General features: G+C 52.2%; 1 protein-coding gene across 2 annotated transcripts in view; it reads left to right on the forward strand.

The window, feature by feature from the left end:
- Positions 1-18,815, forward strand: part of PLXND1 (plexin D1) — a 68,586-nt gene extending 49,771 nt beyond the window's left edge. For both annotated transcript variants that reach the window (XM_041425541.1, XM_041425542.1), the window contains exons 23-36: positions 579-686; positions 1,227-1,357; positions 1,666-1,864; positions 7,382-7,528; positions 8,222-8,378; positions 8,569-8,672; positions 9,640-9,703; positions 10,550-10,584; positions 11,668-11,772; positions 12,520-12,683; positions 14,066-14,213; positions 16,564-16,704; positions 17,495-17,569; positions 18,203-18,815. In XM_041425541.1, coding sequence (XP_041281475.1) covers positions 579-686; positions 1,227-1,357; positions 1,666-1,864; positions 7,382-7,528; positions 8,222-8,378; positions 8,569-8,672; positions 9,640-9,703; positions 10,550-10,584; positions 11,668-11,772; positions 12,520-12,683; positions 14,066-14,213; positions 16,564-16,704; positions 17,495-17,569; positions 18,203-18,319 — 1,695 coding nt within the window. In that variant the 3' untranslated portion in view covers positions 18,320-18,815. The remainder of the gene's footprint in view (positions 1-578; positions 687-1,226; positions 1,358-1,665; positions 1,865-7,381; positions 7,529-8,221; positions 8,379-8,568; positions 8,673-9,639; positions 9,704-10,549; positions 10,585-11,667; positions 11,773-12,519; positions 12,684-14,065; positions 14,214-16,563; positions 16,705-17,494; positions 17,570-18,202) is intronic.
- The last annotated feature ends 855 nt before the right edge of the window (positions 18,816-19,670 follow it).

The raw sequence follows: 19,670 nt of genomic DNA on the forward strand, positions 1-19,670 counted from the left end.
CCGTCATTCCTGTCACCGGCTGCTGTGGCTGTGTGCCCTTCACTGCGGCTGTATTTCACCCCCGAGGCAGTTGTGTGTCAGTGCTGAGGACTGAGATGATGATTTATGACTGCAGAGTGTTTCATTAGTAGCTATTACTCAGGTTTTTCAGTTACCCAGTCTCCATATCTCGACACACTGGAGGCTTTAAATTCAGGCTGGTATATGAATGCTAGAGATTTAAACATTTTTCCCATCTGTTTTAAAAGTTACATATGTTGAAACACCCAGAACTCCTCTATTTTGATATAGTCTTCTGTAAAGCTTTCTCTTCTGGGAATTTTCTAGCTATCACATTACTCTATTTGCAGTCTCCCTGCCCTCACAGCCTTGCGTCTGAGCAGACGTCTGCCTCCCCCCATCCTTGTGGTGTTTGCTCATCCAGGAGCCTCTTGCAAAGTGTTTCAAGGCTCCATCAGCCAGTCTCGTGCATGTCTTTGGAATGGGTGGCTTTAGTCCCAGTGGCATGCCTCCCCATCTTATTCCCCCTAGGTGCACAGCACGCAGGTGCCCTCCCCTAACTCTGTGCTTGGTTCCAGTGTTCCTCTCTCTACGAGGAGTGCTACATCCTGCCATCCCAGCAGCTCAGCTCACAGGTGGGCTCCCAGGTCCAGGAAACACATCCACTCCTGGTGGGGGAGTGGAAGGTGAGTAACCCACTAACAGAACAAACACTTTTGGGTGTTGCTAACCATCAACTCAGACCAGCACTGGAGCAGCTTTAGCCAGCTGAAGAAGGCAAATCTGTGAATCTGCTCTTGTGTGGAGGAGCATGGCCTGGGATCCTTCCTGACTCTGTAACCCTGAGGCTGCAGTGAGGTCTCCCTCTAGAACTTCTGAAAGCTGACCAAACCCAGCCCCATTCACCTTTCCTTGTACACCCACTAATTGCTTTGTTAGCCCTCAGATGCGCTTGCTCCATCTGTCTCGTAGTGGGGAGCCCCAAACTGGCCACAGTGCTCCAGGTATCCTCAGGAGTGCTGAACAGAGTGGAATGGCCACTGACACTGACCCAGCTGGTGTTCCTTGCCAGCAAAGCTGCTGGCTGTGTCAGGTAGAGGGAAGAAGGGCTCTTCTCCTTAGTGTCTCTGTGCTCAGTAGGGGCGTCCCTGCCTTTGGGAGGGATAAAATGTGGAGGGAAACAAAAAGCAGGGTTTTCTTAGTCTGCTTTCTAAATTTTTCTTCAGATCCCTGAGAACTGCAGACCCAACATGGAAGAAGGAATTTCTCTGTTCTCCACCCTACTCAACAACAAGCACTTTCTCATTGTATTTGTTCATGCTCTTGAACAACAGAAGGACTTTGCTGTCAGAGACAGGTAAAAGCTCCAGAACCAAAGACTTGTCTGGGACTGTGTGTTTCAGTGGAAGGTTGAGTCACACTTGCCTACACGTTTCTGTTAGAGATGGGTGGCCATGAACCCTGAAGAGCACTCACAGATTTGGCTTACCAGTAAGAGTGTGCAAGCTGACCTGAAGTCCTGCAGCACTGAATGAGGGTTGGAACTTCTAAAGGCTCATGAAAATTGTCTGAAAGACTGCCTTTGTGTATTGGGTATTTTAGTGCCAGCCAGCACTTCAGTCTTGTTGGACTGGGGCTTGAGTCCTGTGTCATTCTGTGTTTCAGGTGTAACCTGGCCTCCCTGCTTACTATTGCATTGCATGGGAAACTGGAGTACTACACCAGCATCATGAAGGACCTCTTGGTGGATCTAATAGATGCTTCAGCTTCCAAAAACCCCAAGCTTATGCTGAGGAGGACCGAATCTGTGGTGGAGAAGATGCTCACCAACTGGATGTCCATCTGCATGTACAGCTATCTCAGAGTAAGAGAAGCAGGCCCTGCTGTGGTGGGTGCAGGGTCACCTCTGTGTGCAGCAGGGATGAGGGATGCGGGGGACAGCCTAGCACCTGACACTTGCTAGCAGTGCCACTCAAATGGTCACTAACACTTGGCAAACTGAATGATTCATGTGTAGGAAAGCAACCTGAAGTTCAGTGGCTTCTCCACTTCTGCCCAGGATGTTGGTGAGCTTAGTCTTTGTGGCAGGCCAGAGCACGGCTCAACATTTTCACTGTGCTTGAGAAGAGCCATAGGGGAGCTGAAAAACAACCAGAGTGAAAAACAACCGGAGGTTTTGGGGCTCTCCTGGTTATGGGTTGTTTCTGTGACCAGCTGGCACAGCCGTGCTGGCCAGTCAGTGTGTCTGTCTTGGGAGGCACGAGGGCAGGCAGAGGGGCTGCTCTGTATCAGAGCCCGTGGGTGTGTGGGGCCTCTTATGCAGAGGAATCCTCGTGGCTCTGCACAAATCTGAGCAGGAGAGGTGGGCTGTCTGTCCCAGAAGGCTGACGGTCTTCTCTCAGTAATGAGCAGGAAAATGTTTGGCATCTCAGAGCCATCAGCAGTCCATCTGCTCAGTGCTTTATCTCCAACATTTGCCAGTTCTGTTTGGAATTCCCCAGAAGAATTGAGCAATAACTTAATTGATTCCACAGCAGTTAATTGGAGGATACCCCATTATACCCGCGGGAAGAGCCTTGAAAAAGCCTTTGAAAAAATCTCTTTTCCCAAAGTGTTGTCTACATCCACAGAAGCGGTTCTATATTGTCTTCATACATATTGTGACGTCTTCTGATTCCAGAGGATCACTTTTTGTCCTAAAGCTACTGGTTTTGTAGTTCATAATCTTTCATTCTAGCTGACACAGTTAGCCAGTCAAATAAAAGAAGAGTTACCGGAGTGGATCAGGATGACTGTGCCAGTGTAGCCCAGCTATCTAGTCTGTAAGGATAGAAAAGAGGAAATTAGTAAATTTTTTTTAATCTTCAGATTTTGTGCCTGTAGTCAACCACTGGAGAAAAAAAAGTGCTGATTTTCCCTTTTGGGGAGGGGAGACCACATGTGAGGCATCTGATCCAGCTCCAGCTTGTGCTAAAAATGGATATTGTGCAAGAAGGCTTTCTCAGGGAAAAAAGAGGAAAGTGGAGCCTTATCACATGGGCCTGAAGGCTTGAGCACATTACACGGCTCACTAATGGCAGGAGCTCCACACGCAGCACCGGCTGGGAGCTGCCCATTCCTGCAGGCTGCTCTGGGGCCGGGGGCTGTGGCCATCCCCGGGGGGCTGTGGCCATCCCCAGGGCTGGGCAGTGCTGCTGTGAGCTGCGAGCTGTGAGCTGTGAGCTGTGAGGTGGCTTCCCCTGGCCCACAGAGGCAGGATGGAACAGGGTATGGTGGGAGCAGGACTGTGAGGTCCTGTGAGGTGAGTGGCTCCTTTCCAGAGTCAAGCTGCTGGCTGAATGTGCATTTCCATCCACCTGCAGCAGGTTCTTGGCAGGGGCTAAGGCTACACACTGATTTTGCAGTCCCCTCCAGGCCTCCCATGTCCAGCCTGAAGCCATGGCAGTGCAGAGCATTGCTGCAGCCTCTTTTCCATCTCTGAATGCAAATGCACAATGAAACTGATTTCCAGGAGATTCTGATATCTCATATGCTCCACAGTGAGGGTGGGATCCGAGGCGACACTGAGCTGCTCCTGAAATATGGAAAGGGAAAATAATTGATCAGACAGGAGTGTCTGGAGAGGAAATTTGTCCCAGGTGACACAAGTCCAGCTGTGCAAAGGGACAAGAGCTTGATCCAGATCAGCAGAGCTGGCATCTTCCCCATGACATGAGGATGGAGCTGCTGTGGTAGAACAGACAGCACCTCCTTCCACACGGCTGGTGTCAGCTCAGGGCTGTGATTTAAATAGTAGTGATAGCCAAAGGCCTCCCATGTGCCTTGCGTTCCTTAGGATCAAACTCTGCTGCCTTCGGAGAGGCATTTCTTGGTTAAAAAGAAGGCTTGCCTGCCTGCCTGTAGCTCTGCTCTGTCAGACATGTGATGATGGGCCTGGTTTTCATTCCTGAATTATCCCCATTAATCACAATGTCTATTTGAAACAGCTGCTGTGAAAGTCCCCGCCGTTGTGCAGTGGAAGAATTCCAAGTGCTTGTATTTTCCCTTGTAAGTCAACGCTACATGCTCAAAACATTTGTTTCGCATTAATGCTCTGCCTAACAGCCCGTCCATTTGTGTTTTGGGGGAAAATGATTTGAAGGAGCTGTCTTCAGCTGGGAAGGAGCTGCCGGCCGCAGGCATTCGTGGCCTGCACATGTGGAGGGCACCTGAAGGCGATGGAGTCCCCTGGCAGGGCTGGCCTGGTGTGAGAGGGGCTGGGATCAGCTGGCAGGGGCTTGCTGCGAGGCACAGGGGCTCAGAGGTAACTTGCAGCATTTGCACAATCGATGCACGACTCTGCTTCTGCAGAACTGAGAATGGTAGATGAAATGGTCCACGTCTGTTCTTTGTGCTACAGTTTTGGTGGAAAAAGCTTTAAAAGAAAATCTTCATAATCTACCATGGTACCATTGTGCCTGGCTCCTAACAGGGCTGGGGAGTTAAAGTAGGGTTCTGGAATTTGGCTTTTATGTCTGGGTCCAAGCTTACCCAAGTTTTGCATGTGGGATGGAGGTTTGGTTCTTCACAGAATGCAAACAGATAATTGTCCCAAAATTAGCAGGCACTTGGGATAAGCAGCTGTTTTCTGTGCTGTTCCCACCCTGGGCTCACCAAAACATTTTGGAAATGGCTGTAGTGTGTTCCTGGGAGGACATCTATAACAACTTGTCAGAGTTGTGTTAATAGGGCAGCAGCATGTGAATCCAGTCTGTGCTCTAAACCTTTTTGTTTTCCCAAGCATATAAAAACGAAGCCCTCCCACGCTCCGTGTGCGTGGAACAGTTCAAGTCCTGCCAGCCTGAACTGTGCTTTCCATTACTGCAGTTATTTCAGTGCCCTGGGTGGCTTTAAGGGCCCATAACAGTTCAGTCAAAAATGAAAATGAAGTCTCATTAAAATACATTCACAATAGGAGGAAAAAAAGGCCCCAGACTGTGTTTTTTTAAAGTATTTTTTTGTCCTGAATCAGCACTGATCTCTTCTGGTTAGACTTCCTTTCTCCTAACCAGCCAAGTCCAAAGACAGTTTTGATTCCTTTCCAGATGAGTTTTCCGAACAATGCTGGAGGTTTCACAAGTTTGCCATTTTATCTCTAGTTCCTGCCTGCCAGCCCATCTTTCCCTGCTTTGAAATTCGCTGTCTGATTAGCACTTTTGCAGATTTCCATAACATCCCACAGTTCCTGAGCCTGACAGCCAAAAAGCCGAACAGAAATAGCATCTGGGCAGTGGGGCGCTGTGGCTGTGTCCCTGTGGGCTGGCCTGGCCAAACCCTGCCCCTGCACCCTGCAGTGCCCACAGGGACCCCACGCTTCCAGGGCAGCCTCGTGTGAGCAGGAAGGTGCTGCAGGGCCAGCCCATGCTCATTTCATATCAGCAGGACTCGCCCTTTTTTCGTGGTTTTGGAGACACTGCAGTCTCCCGGTGGCTGGAGCTGCCCACAGAGGGATGGGAAGGCTCCAGAGCCCAGCCCTGAGTTTAGCCTCAGGTTTGTCCCTGCTCACGTGTGGCACAAACAGGGCTCCTGTTGGTAGCATGGCCAGTGTCAGACGCTGATGAGCCCGTGTGCAGGCCAGCCAGGCTGTCTTGCAGTTTGCAGTGTGAGGGCAGCGGTCCTGCAGCCCATGCAGCTCCATGTCTGTGTTGTCCCCTTGTTATATCTTGCTTCTGCCTTTCTCTCCAAAATTAACTCTTTGTGTCTTCTGCACATTCTTCACTCCTTGCGATCCTCAGCTTCTCCACTTCCTGACTCCACACCTTCCCCTACATTCTGAAAGCCATGCCTTCCTGCATTCCCGCAGCCCTGCTCTGAGCCCATTTGTGCTGCCTGCCCACAGGGGCATTGCAGGAGTCATTAGACCCCTGCAGGAGCCCAGGGAGCATCCCAGTATTCATGAAGTTACCCTTGACAAAAGTGAGTGCCCTGCTGGCACAGACAGCGTGTGCCCACTGACAGCCCTGCTGTATCACCCTATCATCAACCACACCAAATGCAGCGCATCCAAATTGACATCGAACTAATTGCTTTAGCAATTAGCAATTTTATAGGGCAATTAGAATAAAAGAATCACCAAGTTTTAATTAAGAAGCAGATTGAACAGGATTTAGCAGTTCCTAGCTGAGAAATATCAAAACCGTGGGGTATCTGTTGTCTTGAGCAGGCTCTCAGATGGCAGGCCCGTGTGTGCAGGGGGGAGGCTCAGAATGCATAAATGTGCAGAATTTGCACTTGCCTCATTGGAAGGAAATTGAACGTGAACATTAGGGAGAATGGGATGTACTCTACAACTGAAGAGTTCCTTAAGAAAATAGCTTATGTTTCCCTTGCACATCAGTGCAGCAGGCAGAAGTGGCTCAGAAATCTGGCATTAAACTGTGTAGCTGAATCACACCAGAAATAGATGCTCCCTGTTATATTCTTCATTCTTGCTGCAGGAGTGCCACAGTTCACCTCTCTCCCATGAACTTGGGTTTGATGAATGTAAGGAGTTAAATGGTGTGTTTGCTTGCTGTCACATGGGAACAGCTTGTTGACCTTGATCCTGTGTTTTGCTGTGATGAGGGCTCTGCTGTGGTATGAGAAGTATGAACGCTGGTTCCCAGAGCCACAGGCCCAGGCTGTGGGCTCACTCCCATGGAGTTCAGTGGCAAACCAGGCAGCTCAGTGAGGGGTTAGCCTGACACATTCATGAGAAAGCAGGGTGCCCAAATACCTCTGTTCCTGGATGTTTGTGCACGCCAGCCCCATCACGCTGCTGAGTGCAGCATGTTGTACAGTCTGCACCCTGTCAAATTGCAGGAAGCATCTCTGTAGCACAGTATGCTAGATTCTCCCTGTTCCTCTGTAATTCACATGTAAATTAATGCACATTTGCATTTTGCTGAGTATCATGTGTGCACATCCCTGCTCAGCACAGCCATGCATATGCCCCTGCCTTCTGAGCAGCACCCCAGCTCTGCCCCTGAGGCAGCACAGGCTGGCACAGCCCGTCGGTGGCATTCCACAGCCCCGGTGCTCGCTGCAGAACTTGGATGGGGTATGTTGATGCTGACAGCTACAGCATCCCCAAAAACGGCCTGCGGCTGTTGTTGGCTGTTGTGTCCTCTTCCCCATCTGCGCTGTCATGTTGCCACAAGTCTGAAAACTTCTGAGCAGCCTCAAAGAGAGGCAAGTGGGAGCTGGGAGGCAGCAACCCCCAGCACCTGGGATGGACTAGTCCTGCTCCCTGGTGTGGAGAGGCACCTTCAGTGTCCACACAGAGCCTGTCCCTGCCACGCTGCTGATGGACCTGTCACCACCAGGGCCGGTTTGCTGACTGGGTCTTCTTTCCTTTCCCCAGGAGACAGTTGGAGAGCCCTTCTTCCTGCTGATCTGTGCCATCAAGCAGCAGATTAACAAGGGTTCCATCGATGCCATTACAGGGAAGGCCAGGTACACCCTCAACGAGGAGTGGCTGCTGAGGGAGAACATAGAGGCAAAGCCCAGGGTGAGTAGCCACGTGCTGGGGCTTCCCCGGAGCCAGGGTGAGAGGGAGATCCTGCTTAGAGCATTTAGGTGAGCACAGCTGGTGAGAAGGTACCCAGGCAAAAAGAGGAGAGGGTTTCTTACAGAAAGGGCTGCTCGCCTTGCCCTGCAGCTTTGGGCTGCAGCTGAGGCAGTAGCTGTGCCTCCCAGGTCTCTGAGCGGGTGTCTGTGGCAGCCTGGAGGCCCTCACAGCTGCATGTCCACTGTCCAGGAGCTCTCAAGGGCTCCATGCACTGCAGCAGGCTTAGAGTTGGTTTAAGCAGTGAAGCTTGGCCCGTTGCATCAAGCAGAGGCTGAGCAATGTGCTCTGCTGGTCCCATTAGTCACAAGTTGGAGCCAAGCAACTGAGGACATGGCTGGTAATGGGGGCTGACCCTTCCTCCTGCCTCGTGGTGATCAAACCCCATTACCAAGACAACATGAGAGGGGGCTGCTGTGTTCTCCCAGCTTGGTCAACAGAGCCCTCAGCCCCTGGGGCTGTAAATCAGTGCTTCTCATGCTGTAAAGCATCGATGGCCACATTAGTTCAGCCTGATTTCCATCAGCACGGGGCCCAGGGTGCACCAGCCAGAGCTGTGCAGACACCGCAGCTTCCAAGCATTCTTGGGAGCCAGCAGAACAGGCAGGCTGTCCCTAACAGAGTCTCTCCCTGCAGAACCTCAACGTCTCCTTCCAAGGCTGTGGGATGGACTCCCTGAGTGTCAGAGCCATGGACACGGACACACTGAGTCAAGTGAAAGAGAAAATTCTGGAGGCCTTCTGCAAGAACGTGCCCTACTCCCAGTGGCCAAGGGTGGAAGACGTTGACCTCGGTAAGGGCCAGCCACTCTGTGAAAGCAGGTGAAGCACCTAAAGTCGTGCAGCAGCTGCTGGTGCCTGTCAGAGCAGTGGGTGAAGCAGCACGGACAGGGGGGCAGACATCAGGGCAGCCATTCAGCCCCAGACCCCCTGGGCCCTGCCTCCTTCGGGCTGGGGTCTCACTTCTCCCCTCTCTGTGTTCAGAGTGGTTTGCCACCAGCACTGACAGCTACATCCTGCGGGACCTCGATGACACCTCGGTGGTGGAGGACGGCAGGAAGAAACTCAACACACTAGCACATTACAAGGTAAAGCCCGACCCCTCAGGGGAGCCCTGCCTCCTCGGAGCCTGCCCGGCCTCCAGGGCCAGCTGCGGTTCCCCTCCAAAACGGGATCATCGGGAACAAGCAGAGAGGTTGCCATAGCTCCGTGAGAGCTTCCAGGGAATAGACATCTGCCCTGGCGAGAATCTCGTTAATATTGCAACACACAGAAACTAATTAACACTCTTCATGCAAAACAAGTTATTACTGACAACAGAAAGAGGAGGGGGAAAGCTCTTATTCCCAAGGGCCACCAGCCTGGCTGATTAGTATCACTGCGCTCTTGATCCACACTCCTGCTGAAATTGCAGCTACAACTGTCAGAGCCTGCTCTGAGAGCATGGGGATACCATCGAGGAAGTGAGGCCAAAAATATGAGGAAACATGGTGAATCAGATTGTTTTCTTGACTGTTTTTCTGTTTAAAATTAAATGAAACCAGAAATACTTAACGATTTTCATATTCCCTGGTATGCCTGGAAGCGTAATCCTCCCTGGTGTGTAGCCGTGCCTGGAAAACAGAAGTGGAGCTGAGTGCTCACTGGCACGGTTATCGGGGCAGCAGCCGTGCCGCTGGCACGCTGCCCCCGAGCTGAGCAGAGGCTGCGCCAGCCCCCGCCTGCCACCGCTCCCTCCTCCCGTTTGGGGAATGGCAAACCAGCCCCTGCACAGCCAGACTCTCCTTCCTTTTCAAATCACCCGGTGTCGGCATCGCAAAATGCACCTTAGATACGTGTATTTGCCCAATTCCCATCGGCTTTGAGAACCTCACTGTCTTGTAATTGTTTTGAAAATTCCCTTTCTACATAATGGGGGACGGGCAGGGCAGGGCAGGTTCAGGGGATGTTTGTGGCAGAGCTATGATTGCACCAGATCCCCCAGCTCCTGGGATGTCCACAGGAGGCACTGGTAAGGCCCCTGTCATCAAGGCGTGCTCTTCCCTTCCTCCACAGATCCCTGAAGGAGCATCCCTGGCCATGAGTTTGACGGACAAGAAGGACACCACGCTGAGCAGAGGTAACATCTCTTCTTCCCTGCTGCTGATGACTGGGCAGGAATGCTTGCATTGTCAGAGGGTTGTCTGTGGCTGGGGATGCTGGAAGACGCTGCCAGCCCCTGTTCCTGGGTGCTGTGGGTGCAGTGACTCTAAACATGTGCTATCCAATCTCCTCCCTCTGCCTCATGGGGCGGAGGGTGCTCTCCCAGCCCTCAAGGTGTTTGCACCTTCCATCTCACACCCTCACTGGGAGCTGGCACCCAATCTGTGCTGACAGAATGAGAAGAAGGAAGAATCTGAAATCACTTGGTTGAAAAAGTCCTCTCCCTCCCAGTTACGTATATTCAGTCCCTTACCAGTGCATTTCTAGGTTTCAGGCTGTGCAGAGTGAAAACAGACCAAGTGAGACAAAAACCCACATTAAACAAGGAATTTCAAGCCCTGTTTCCAGGCTGCCTCCAGAGAGTCCTTTGCCTGCTGTGGCAAGGAGCTGCTTGGGACTGAGCTGCCCTGATGCTGAAGCTTGGGGTAATCCTGGGAGTGCAGGGCACAGCAGGGCATCACGGAGCAGGAGTGCCCCTGTGCTCACCCTGCTCCGTGCCCTCTTGAGTCTCTCTTAAAACATCCCTTGGGACACCTCAGGTCCCCCTTAAAGTACCTCCTAGGGTACTTTGCCATGAGCCTGATCATGCAATAAACAACCCCAAAACCAGGAGAAACCCTGAGATCACTTGTGGGTGAGAACGCCAGCTTGGTGTTGGGATTCTTGGGGTTCAGATGCCTCTTGACATGAAGGTCACCAGTGAAGGTGGATTTCAGTTTGAGCCCCCCTGACTGAGCCACTGTGTCTCTCTTCTTCTTCACAGTGAAGGATTTGGACACTGAAAAGTACTTCCACTTGGTAAGTATCCCTCTCCTGGCTGCAGGGATGATGGCTGCATGTGGTGGCTGCTGATATTAAATTAAATTATGTCTGCGGGCTGTAGTGCCAGATGTGATGAACAAGCTGCAACCAGGGCTCATTAGTTCTCTTCAGCAGGGTTCAAAGAGGCGCAGAAAGGTGATCTGTAGATAAAAAGCTTTATCTGTAGGTAAACTGAGGGACATGATAAAGAATTCCTGGGATGGCAGAGAAATTGCTGCGTCCGATCGAGCTGCTGGCAGCCACAGAGAGCTCAGGGGCGAGCTCAGAGCGCGGCGGGCACAGTGTCAGCGGTGGTGTCTGTGACACCTCGGCTGTCACCTGCTGGGAGCTCCTGGCATCCCGCCTGCTTCCCGGGCTGAGCAGGTCCGTGGGTTCCTGCTGCTGCAGCGTGCTGGAAGTGCCAAGTGCTAAATGCTGCTAAAAGCTGTTATGAAAAAAGGTGTTATGGACAACAACAATATTTTAGAGCCTGGTTGAGGCTTTTTTTTCTCTGCAAGCATTTCCATGCTCAAGTAGAAGCACACATGCACACACACACACATGCAGAGCAAGGAGGGAGAAGAGATGGAAAGCCAACTGTTCACATGTGAAACAATGCCAAGATGGATGTCAGTTGCTTGCTTTGTCATTTTAGAGAGTAATTCACTGACCCAACCAGTGGAATATTCATTTTTGTTTTGAAAAAGCCAGCATTCCTACATACTGTGCTTTTTCCAAATCCAAGCAAAGTTGGTTTCTGCAGAAGCCATGTGCACTGCTGCTGGGAGCCCGAGGTGCAGCACAGCCCAGGGGGCAAGCCAGCCAGCGTGCAGAGGAAGATGGATGGGTTAATTTCCTTCACCTAGGGTGAGAGAGGCAATAAAGAGCACAGGAGAAACAAATGTCATAAAACTGAATATTATGGATCACATTTTTAAAGCCATATAAGGGTGTGTTTATAAAGCAGTAACTGCTTTTTAATTGAATTTTATATGTGGTTAAAATTCTATGCTGAAAGGAAAATGTAGTGGGACGTTTTCAGAGAAGAGTGCTCTGACCATGTGCTTTATCTGGAACCAGGTTCTCCCAACTGACGAATCCGTGGAACATAAGAAGTCCCACAGACAGAGCCATAGGAAGAAGGTTCTTCCAGAGATCTACCTGACACGGCTGCTCTCCACCAAGGTAGGAGCTGGGCTGCCCCCGTTCTGGGCAGGTGGGACTGTTTGTGGTCTGTAGGGAGAAGCCTGCTCATGGAAGGAGTGCTGCAGGGCTGGTTGCCCCCCGAAGGCAGTGGGACTCCTCTCCTGGGTGGCTGGAGCATTTTTAGTGAGGCTGTCAGGCTCCTCGGGGTCACTCCAGCTTCCCCAGCTCATTCTTGCTGCTGTGTGATGCCCCCCATGATCTCCCTGTGATGGACTGGGGTCTGTGCAGACAAAAGGGATTCTGGCTGCCTCAGGGCTCAAGATGCAGAGCTGAGACCTGAACCCATCTCCCCAGAAAGAGATGCTGCTGGGACAGGAGATGGAGATGCTCAGCTGTGGGAGCAAGAGAAATGTCTGTGTGATCTGAGGTCAGATCTGGCCCATCTTTAATCCCAGCGTGGTGCCTCACTGAAGCAAAGATCACAGGGATGGCCAGCAGTCTCTGGTCTTCTCTGTCTGTGGTGTACAGAACAAGCACAGATGTGAGATCCCAGCAGTAAGAAAGAAAATCTCCATGCCAAAAGAAATTAACCCCAAATGCAAGTTTATTATATCACTATCCACAAACAAACTGTTCCCTCCCTGCTTCGGTGTCCCCTCTCTTCTCCCTTATCCAACTGGCAGCAAAGGGTTTTCCCTAATGTGCAGCAGTCACAGCCCCTCTGCTGTTCTCCTGGGCTTGGGTGCTGCTGCTCTCCCCAGGGTCCACTCTGTTCTTGTCCTGCAGGGGACACTCCAGAAGTTCCTGGATGACTTGTTCAAAGCCATTCTCAGTATCCGAGACGATAAACCACCCGTGGCTGTGAAGTATTTCTTTGACTTCCTAGAGGAACAGGCAGAGAAGAGAGGGATCACAGACCCTGACACTCTGCACATCTGGAAGACCAACAGGTTTGGAAAAGGAAATCCTTCTTTTCTTCCTTCCATCTCTTGGGAGCAGCAGCTGCAAAACCCTGGTGTCCTGGACTAATCATTAGATTGCTAAAAGTAGAAGGGGGACTTGGAAAACAGGGAGGGTGGCAGAGAGGGCTGTGAAAGATGAAGCCAAACATAGGATTGGAGAGCTTTGAACAAATATGAAGCCCAGGGGAACAGTGAGCTGAAAGAGGAGGCATGGGCAGACAAAGGGCTGAAAGAACTGGCACACACAAATAATGAAAGGAGAAATAGGATGATTGCAGACAGCAATGGTGTCAGCTGCAAGCACTGGGGATCTGAGACAGAGTCCAAGACCATGTCAGGTCTTAAAAACATAACGGAAATTTAAAAACCCACATATTTGGATCCTTTTCATTTGCTTTTCTGCCTTTTCAGCCCATTAGTGGCACTTTTCCTGCTTATGTCTGCAAGCAGGCTGAGTCTCCAGGGTGTTCAGGGGACCCCAGGAGCGGGTGCTGGTGAGCACCTCAGCAGTGGCACCAGATGGAGTGGTGCTGAGGGACATGAGCAGCAGGAACGGGGTGGAGGAGCCAAAGTGAAGGGGAAATAGGGCAGGAAAGAAACCAGAGGATTTAAATGGAGAGAGCAGAGAGCTTGGAGAGAGTGTCAAGGAGAAGCTTAGCAGTTTGGAGACTGTGAAGACAGGAACTGTTTCCAGCCCAGTGTGTGAAAACTAAAACCAAATTTTACTGGTAAATCAGGCATGCAGATACAACCATTGGGCAACAGATTTGCCTACCCTTTACTACCTTCACTGGCCTGTTAGAGCCAAGACTTACAGTGGTTTTCACCTCTCAGCTGCTGTGGAGGGTAGGAAGGGTGAGCAATAGACTGAAGCTGTGTTGTGGCCAAATCAGCAGTGAAATAACTGAAGGAGAAAATGATGAGAGAACAGAAAAAAAGACAGATGAAATGCACTTCATGGGGCTCACTGTCAGAATCAGATGATGGGTTAGTGTCAGGAAAGAGGGAAAAGGAGGTGACACCATTGCTCCAAACAGCAGCAAGTGGGGAAGCCTGACTCAACAGACCCACACAGGCAAAGCTGCTGGTGCCTGGGAGCTGCTGAAGGAGCAGGGGCATCTGTGTGCCTAGAGAAGGCCACGTGTGCCACGGCCTCCAGCCTGAAAAAATGTCTTGAGGGTGAAGGTGTGTCCCTGCCCCTCTGTCAAGGCAGGGATCTGTACCAGGGGTGATTAAATAGCAGAACCCATCTCCTCAGCTTTCCTCTCTACTACTCCCTTTCTATCATCATCTTTCCTGCATTTCCACCCCTCTTCCTCTGCTAGACAAAAATTCATCTCATGTATGTCCCCGGATCCTTCCCTTTGCAGCCTACCGCTGAGGTTTTGGGTCAACATCCTGAAAAACCCCCAGTTTGTGTTCGACATCGACAAGACAGACCACATCGACGCCTGTCTGTCGGTGATCGCCCAGGCCTTCATCGATGCCTGCTCGCTCTCCGACCTGCAGCTGGGCAAGGTACCTGCAGCCAGGGCTCCTGCTCAGGCAGCCACAGACGGGGCCAGGCAGGGCGGGCAGGGCCTGGCAGAAGTCACCAGCCACAGTGGCCGTGCCCAGCGTGGGGCTGGAGGCCGGTGGGCTCAGCTGAGCCTGCTCCAAGCGAGCACAAGACTCCCTGAGCCAGGTCCCATCTCCCACCCTCAGGCCCCAGGAACAGCCCCTAAGGCTGGCAGGCAGGAAGACATCCCATGTGCATATTCTCTTTTCTCCCACTGCCTTGGCTGAGCACAGTGCTGACATTTGAAACTTCCTGGCATAAAAAAGTTTTATTAAGAAATGCTGCAAGTCACCCACACTGCCCCCCACCCCAGAGGCTGGCGGTGACAGTGTGTGACTTGGGGGACACCCTGCAGTGTGGGGGTGGGCACTACACCCCCAGCCCCAGAGCTGCAGGAAGCCTTTGTTGGGAGAGGTTAGTGCTGGAGGAAGATCTAATGAGTGCTTGATTTTTTGTTTGGAAGTTTTATTAAGAAATGCTGTAAGTCACCCACACTGTCCCCCCCACCCCAGAGCCTGGCGGTGACAGTGTGTGACTTGGGGGACACCCTGCAGTGTGGGGGTGGGCACTACACCCCCAGCCCCAGAGCTGCAGGAAGCCTTTGTTGGGAGAGGTTAGTGCTGGAGGAAGATCTAATGAGTGCTTGATTTTTTGTTTGTTTGGGTTTTGGTCTTTTTTTTGCATGTGTTACGAAACACCTACAATTTGTCCTTGTCAAGTGGCAGATGAGGGGAAGAGGGGTCAGCTGGAGTCAGACAGCAGATGGAAACACTTCTCTGAAATACAATAGTATAAGTGAATGAATTGTTGAGTAATGTGGGAAGAATAAATCCCCAGCATAAAAATCAGCTTGCATGTACACGTAGTGTTTCACTGAGCATTTTCCAGACCAGATTCTTCCCTTGGTTTCAGCACGTTGCTCTCGATACTGCAAATGTGAGAGCAGACTCAGTCCACACATCGACAGCGCACAAGCAGTTAAGAAACCAGTGCCCATCTCTTCATTATAGAGATAAATCAGACACAAATTAAAAAATAACTTAGAAAAGAGGCAGCATGGTTTTCCTTCAATGTTTCCAAGGAAAAAAAATAATGCTATGAGCAGGCTGTCTGTAAGTTGGCCATAGTCTCACAATGCCTTGTCACTGGGTTTGAAAATAAACTGCTGTGGGATCTGGTGCCCGTTTCCTGTTTCCCGTGCAGCGTTAGCCAAGCTACAGATTGCAGCAGCAGATTGGAGTCACCCCGGGCTCCCCTATTCCTGCCTGACAGAGCCAAGCATGCTGCCCGTGGGCAGAACCCAACACTCCCTGCCATCAGCAGGGCCCCTCCGCTCTGCACCTGTCAGAGCGCTGGGGAGCAGTCCCGCACACTGTGTCGGGGTGGCAGGACAGGACACGGTGATCTCACTCCCTTTGGTGTCCCCAGGCCTGGGGCCATTCCCTTTGGGGATGCAACACGAGGCTAGTCAGCCAAGTTCATTCCTGGGGTAATGAAATCAGGAGGGCAGGATTGCCTTGAGGTTAAAATTATTCATGCTGTGTTTGCAAGGAGGGCAGCAGGGTTGTGCCTCCACTGGTACGGCCCAGTTGTGTGGCTGGGAGGTTAAGGCTGCTGTCTTCCAAGCTGACATTAATCAAGAGAATTCAGTATTCTCTGTTAATTACTTTACGTGCACTCAATTTAGGCCAGGCAGGCTGGATTAGCCAATGCAAAATAAATCAAAGCTACATGAAATATCCAAAAGCAACATTTCAGCTGACAAAGTTCAACTTGTAAGATAGCTTTGTTCTTTAGCTTAAATCATTGCGGCTGCTGAAGAAACTCCAGCAACTACGTGCAGAAGCCCTTCCTTTGTTTCCAATTTCCACACACAGCACCACAGAGCCCAGGTGTTTGATGTGGCACAGGTGTGCTACCTCACCTGCAGAGCATCCCCTGGCAGCAAGCCACCCTGCCTGATGCTGGGTGTGCTTTTCTCCTGCGTTCGCTGCAAATTAAAACACACACCCACCACCCCTTCACTGGCATTGAGCTGATGGATGTTCAGCTCATGCAAGGGCAGCAGGATGGTGCTCTGTCTCCACATGGTGCCCATCCACAGATCCCTGATGTGTCTCAGCCGTTCCATGCCTCGGTGCTGTCCGGCACCGCAGTCCTCCCCGGTGACAGCTGGGACCAAAGACAAAGCTGTTCCCTGCACCCAGCTGCAGCTGAGGTTCCTATCTGGTGTTGGTGCTTGGTCTGAAAACAGGGTAACGTTTTCAGCTGGGAACAAGCCCAGTGCCTGAGCTCAGTGTCTCGCCCTAGGACTCCCCGACCAACAAACTGCTGTATGCCAAGGAGATCCCCGAGTACCGGAAGATAGTGCAGAGATACTACAAGCAAATCCACGACATGCCCCCTCTGAGTGAGCAGGAGATGAACGCCCACCTGGCCGAGGAGTCACGGGTAAGCGGGTGGAGAGGATGGGGTTGAGTCGGCAGTGTCCTGCTGGAGCCTGGCAACAGCAGGGGATGCACATAGGCTGCAGTCAGCTACTGCTTAAATGCTGGAAGGAGCACACAAGAACGGATATTTTGCCTGAAACTTCCACACACAAACTTCATCTGACCTAATTCCAAGCATCTTCAATTACTGCCAGAGCTGCAGTAAAGACCCATGAGTTTGCTTGAGCCTAACTAGCTCTGGCACCACTGGGAGTTGAGAGCAAAATTCAGTGCCAAAAAGGCAGGAAGTTTGGACGAGGATTTTTGCAGTCCCACAGCCACCCAGCCAGCTGGCTCCCAGGCACAACTGCCAGGGACAGCCCTGAGTCCCAGGCAGCCAGCCCTGGTACCAGCCTCAGGAGCTGGCAGACACATTCCAGATCAGAGTCCTGCCAGCGATGCACCACAGGTTCCTCAAAATCAAACCTTCTCGCCAGGGTGTTTTAGCTTTGGGCACCAAGTAGGATTTTTTTCTTGATATTCTGCAGCACAGCTGGTGCACTGTCCCCTCTTGTGACATGGCTTTGGGCACAGAGGGATATACAGTGCTGCCCAGCGTGGGTATTTACAGCTGGCTTTGGAAAGACCAAGACCCATCCTGATGCAAGTAAATGCACCTTCCTTAAAAACCCAGCTGTACCAATAAAGTCAAGCACAACCTGCTTTCACCATAGTCAGTCCCAGCTGGCTGGGTTGGAACTCACGTGCTCCATCCTGCTAATATTGTCCCTCTCTTTTCTGTCTTTATAAAGAAATACCGCAATGAGTTCAACACCAACGTCGCCATGGCTGAGATATACAAATACGCCAAGAGATACCGCTCCCAGGTGAGTGGGGCTTACAGCACAGGGCTCTGCTCTGCCTGGCAAGGGAGGAACCACCCTGCAGTAACCCCGCAGGCAGACACCTGCATCCAGTCCCACAGAGCAGGATTGTTGGGTGTGCATAATTGCAGAACGTATGTAATACATGCATATGCAGATGCACCTACTCTCTGTGCCTTGGCTGGCAACTTCTTGGAAGAGAAGGCTGGCTATTCCCAGCCTTCTGATCTTAATGGCATTTGGTTGGGCTGAAGAAGGGCTGCCAGATGTATAGACCTTTTCAGGAGAGCAAAACATACAGATAAGGTCACCCCCAAATTAACTTGTGCCTGCTGTCCCTGCCCCACTGAGGCAGTGGCCCTGGCTGGTTCCTGCCTCCCTGCAACCTGTGGGCTGGTGCTGTCCCTTCAGCTCTATTACAACAGTGCATTTTTGTCATGTATCACTCCACTCCTAGCCCTGACCACGGACTCTAGGAGAGCAGGGGTGTGAGCACAGGGGCTGTGGGGCTGGGTGGGCTCTCGCCTTTGGAGCTCTGGCTGGAATTTGGGCTCCATACGTCTGGTGGGGTGAGCTGGGCTGGCAGGTGGGCACCCCACACTGCCTCAGCACCCTGCCTGCCTGTGTCTCCCACAGATCGTGGCCGCCCTGGATGCAAACCCCACGACAAAGCGCACCCAGCTCCAGCACAAATTTGAGCAAGTGATTGCTCTCATGGAGGACAACATCTATGAGTCCTGCAGTGAAGCCTAGGCTGGCTGCAGCCCTAGAAGTGACCTTTCTTGCAGCACAGTGCCGCAAGGGACCCTGCCTTCAGCCGCAGGCATACCTTGGTCATACTCAAACCAGCCTTGTGGAGGGGGTGGGCCTGGCCATGGCTACGAGTTTGCCTCACTTCACAAGAAGCCACAAGACACCTTTCCGAGCAGCTAAAACTCTTCTGGTCTGCACTGTGGCACCCATAATTTATTTGCTCTTGCCAGCCAGAAATGGAGTCATGACCCTTGTGGCAAGCCCAGTTCACCACTTTCCCCTTGGTCAGCACCCAAGCCGTCAGCACTCCGTGCATCCCTGTGCGTGGTTCCTCGGGACGGGGCTGCAGAGGCTGGAACAACAGACACAAAGCAGAAGGGTCACCTCAGGGAGTAATGACCACAGACAGCAAAGACCATCATAGCCTGAGCTCCCACGCCATCCCTCCAACATCCTTGTTTTTCCAACATCAGGGACTCTTATCAGCTGTTCACTATCTGCTGCATTCTGTGTATATTTGTGCCTTTTAATTTTTGTACTGTATGTGTAAACATAACCACTCCTCCATCTGAGACTTGGGCAGCACAGGGAACTCAAGGCTGAGACAAAGCAGTTGCTTCCCAAGCAGCTAAGGCAAGGTGAAAGCACTTTATCCCTAATGGAGGCAGCTGTTTGGGAGCTGCAGGGAGCCCGGCGTGTGCTAGCACGGGAAGGGCTGTTCCCCCGTGCCTGGGCTCTCCTGTGTGGCTGGAACACAGAGGGGAGGTGAGCGCTCCACCAGCCCGCCGGCCGCGGTGCCGCGTGGGGACGGGCCTGCCCCTCGGCGCTCCCGCCACGCTGGCTCCACGCGTGTCCGTGGCACCGCGGCCCCGTGGCGCTGCTCGTGCCCGTGGGGCCTGCCGGCAGCCCTGACCGCGCCGCAGGCCGCACGCCGGGCAAACAGCGACAGCACTGCCTCTGCCTCTCCCTGTGAGCGCCACCAGACACCAGGCCAGGCCTGCAGAGGTGTCTCCTGAGGCAGCTCATTCTGCTTGCTTTGGGCCCAGCCCCGTGGTGGCACCTGAGAGCAGCAAGGCAGCGGGCTTGGCCGCACGGCCAGCCTGTCTTCAGCCCTCCCAGCCACTGCCAGCCCAGCGGTGACACAGGCCAGCAGGGCATCTCCAGCACCCGGAGCTGCAAACTGAGGTAGAGAGTGTCCCAGCTAGGCTGGGGTCACTGAGAGGCTCCAGTGGCAGACAAATGGAGCTTGCCTGACACTAGAAACGCCAGTGCCACCCTGCCAGCCCAGCTTGGTGGCCTGTTCTCCCTCCTGCAGCCTGGGGAGCTGTGGTTGCTCCAGTGTCACACAGCC

This window comes from Onychostruthus taczanowskii, unplaced genomic scaffold (assembly GCF_017590055.1).
Source record: "Onychostruthus taczanowskii isolate IOZ18803 unplaced genomic scaffold, ASM1759005v1 scaffold9, whole genome shotgun sequence".
Taxonomy (NCBI): domain Eukaryota; kingdom Metazoa; phylum Chordata; class Aves; order Passeriformes; family Passeridae; genus Onychostruthus; species Onychostruthus taczanowskii.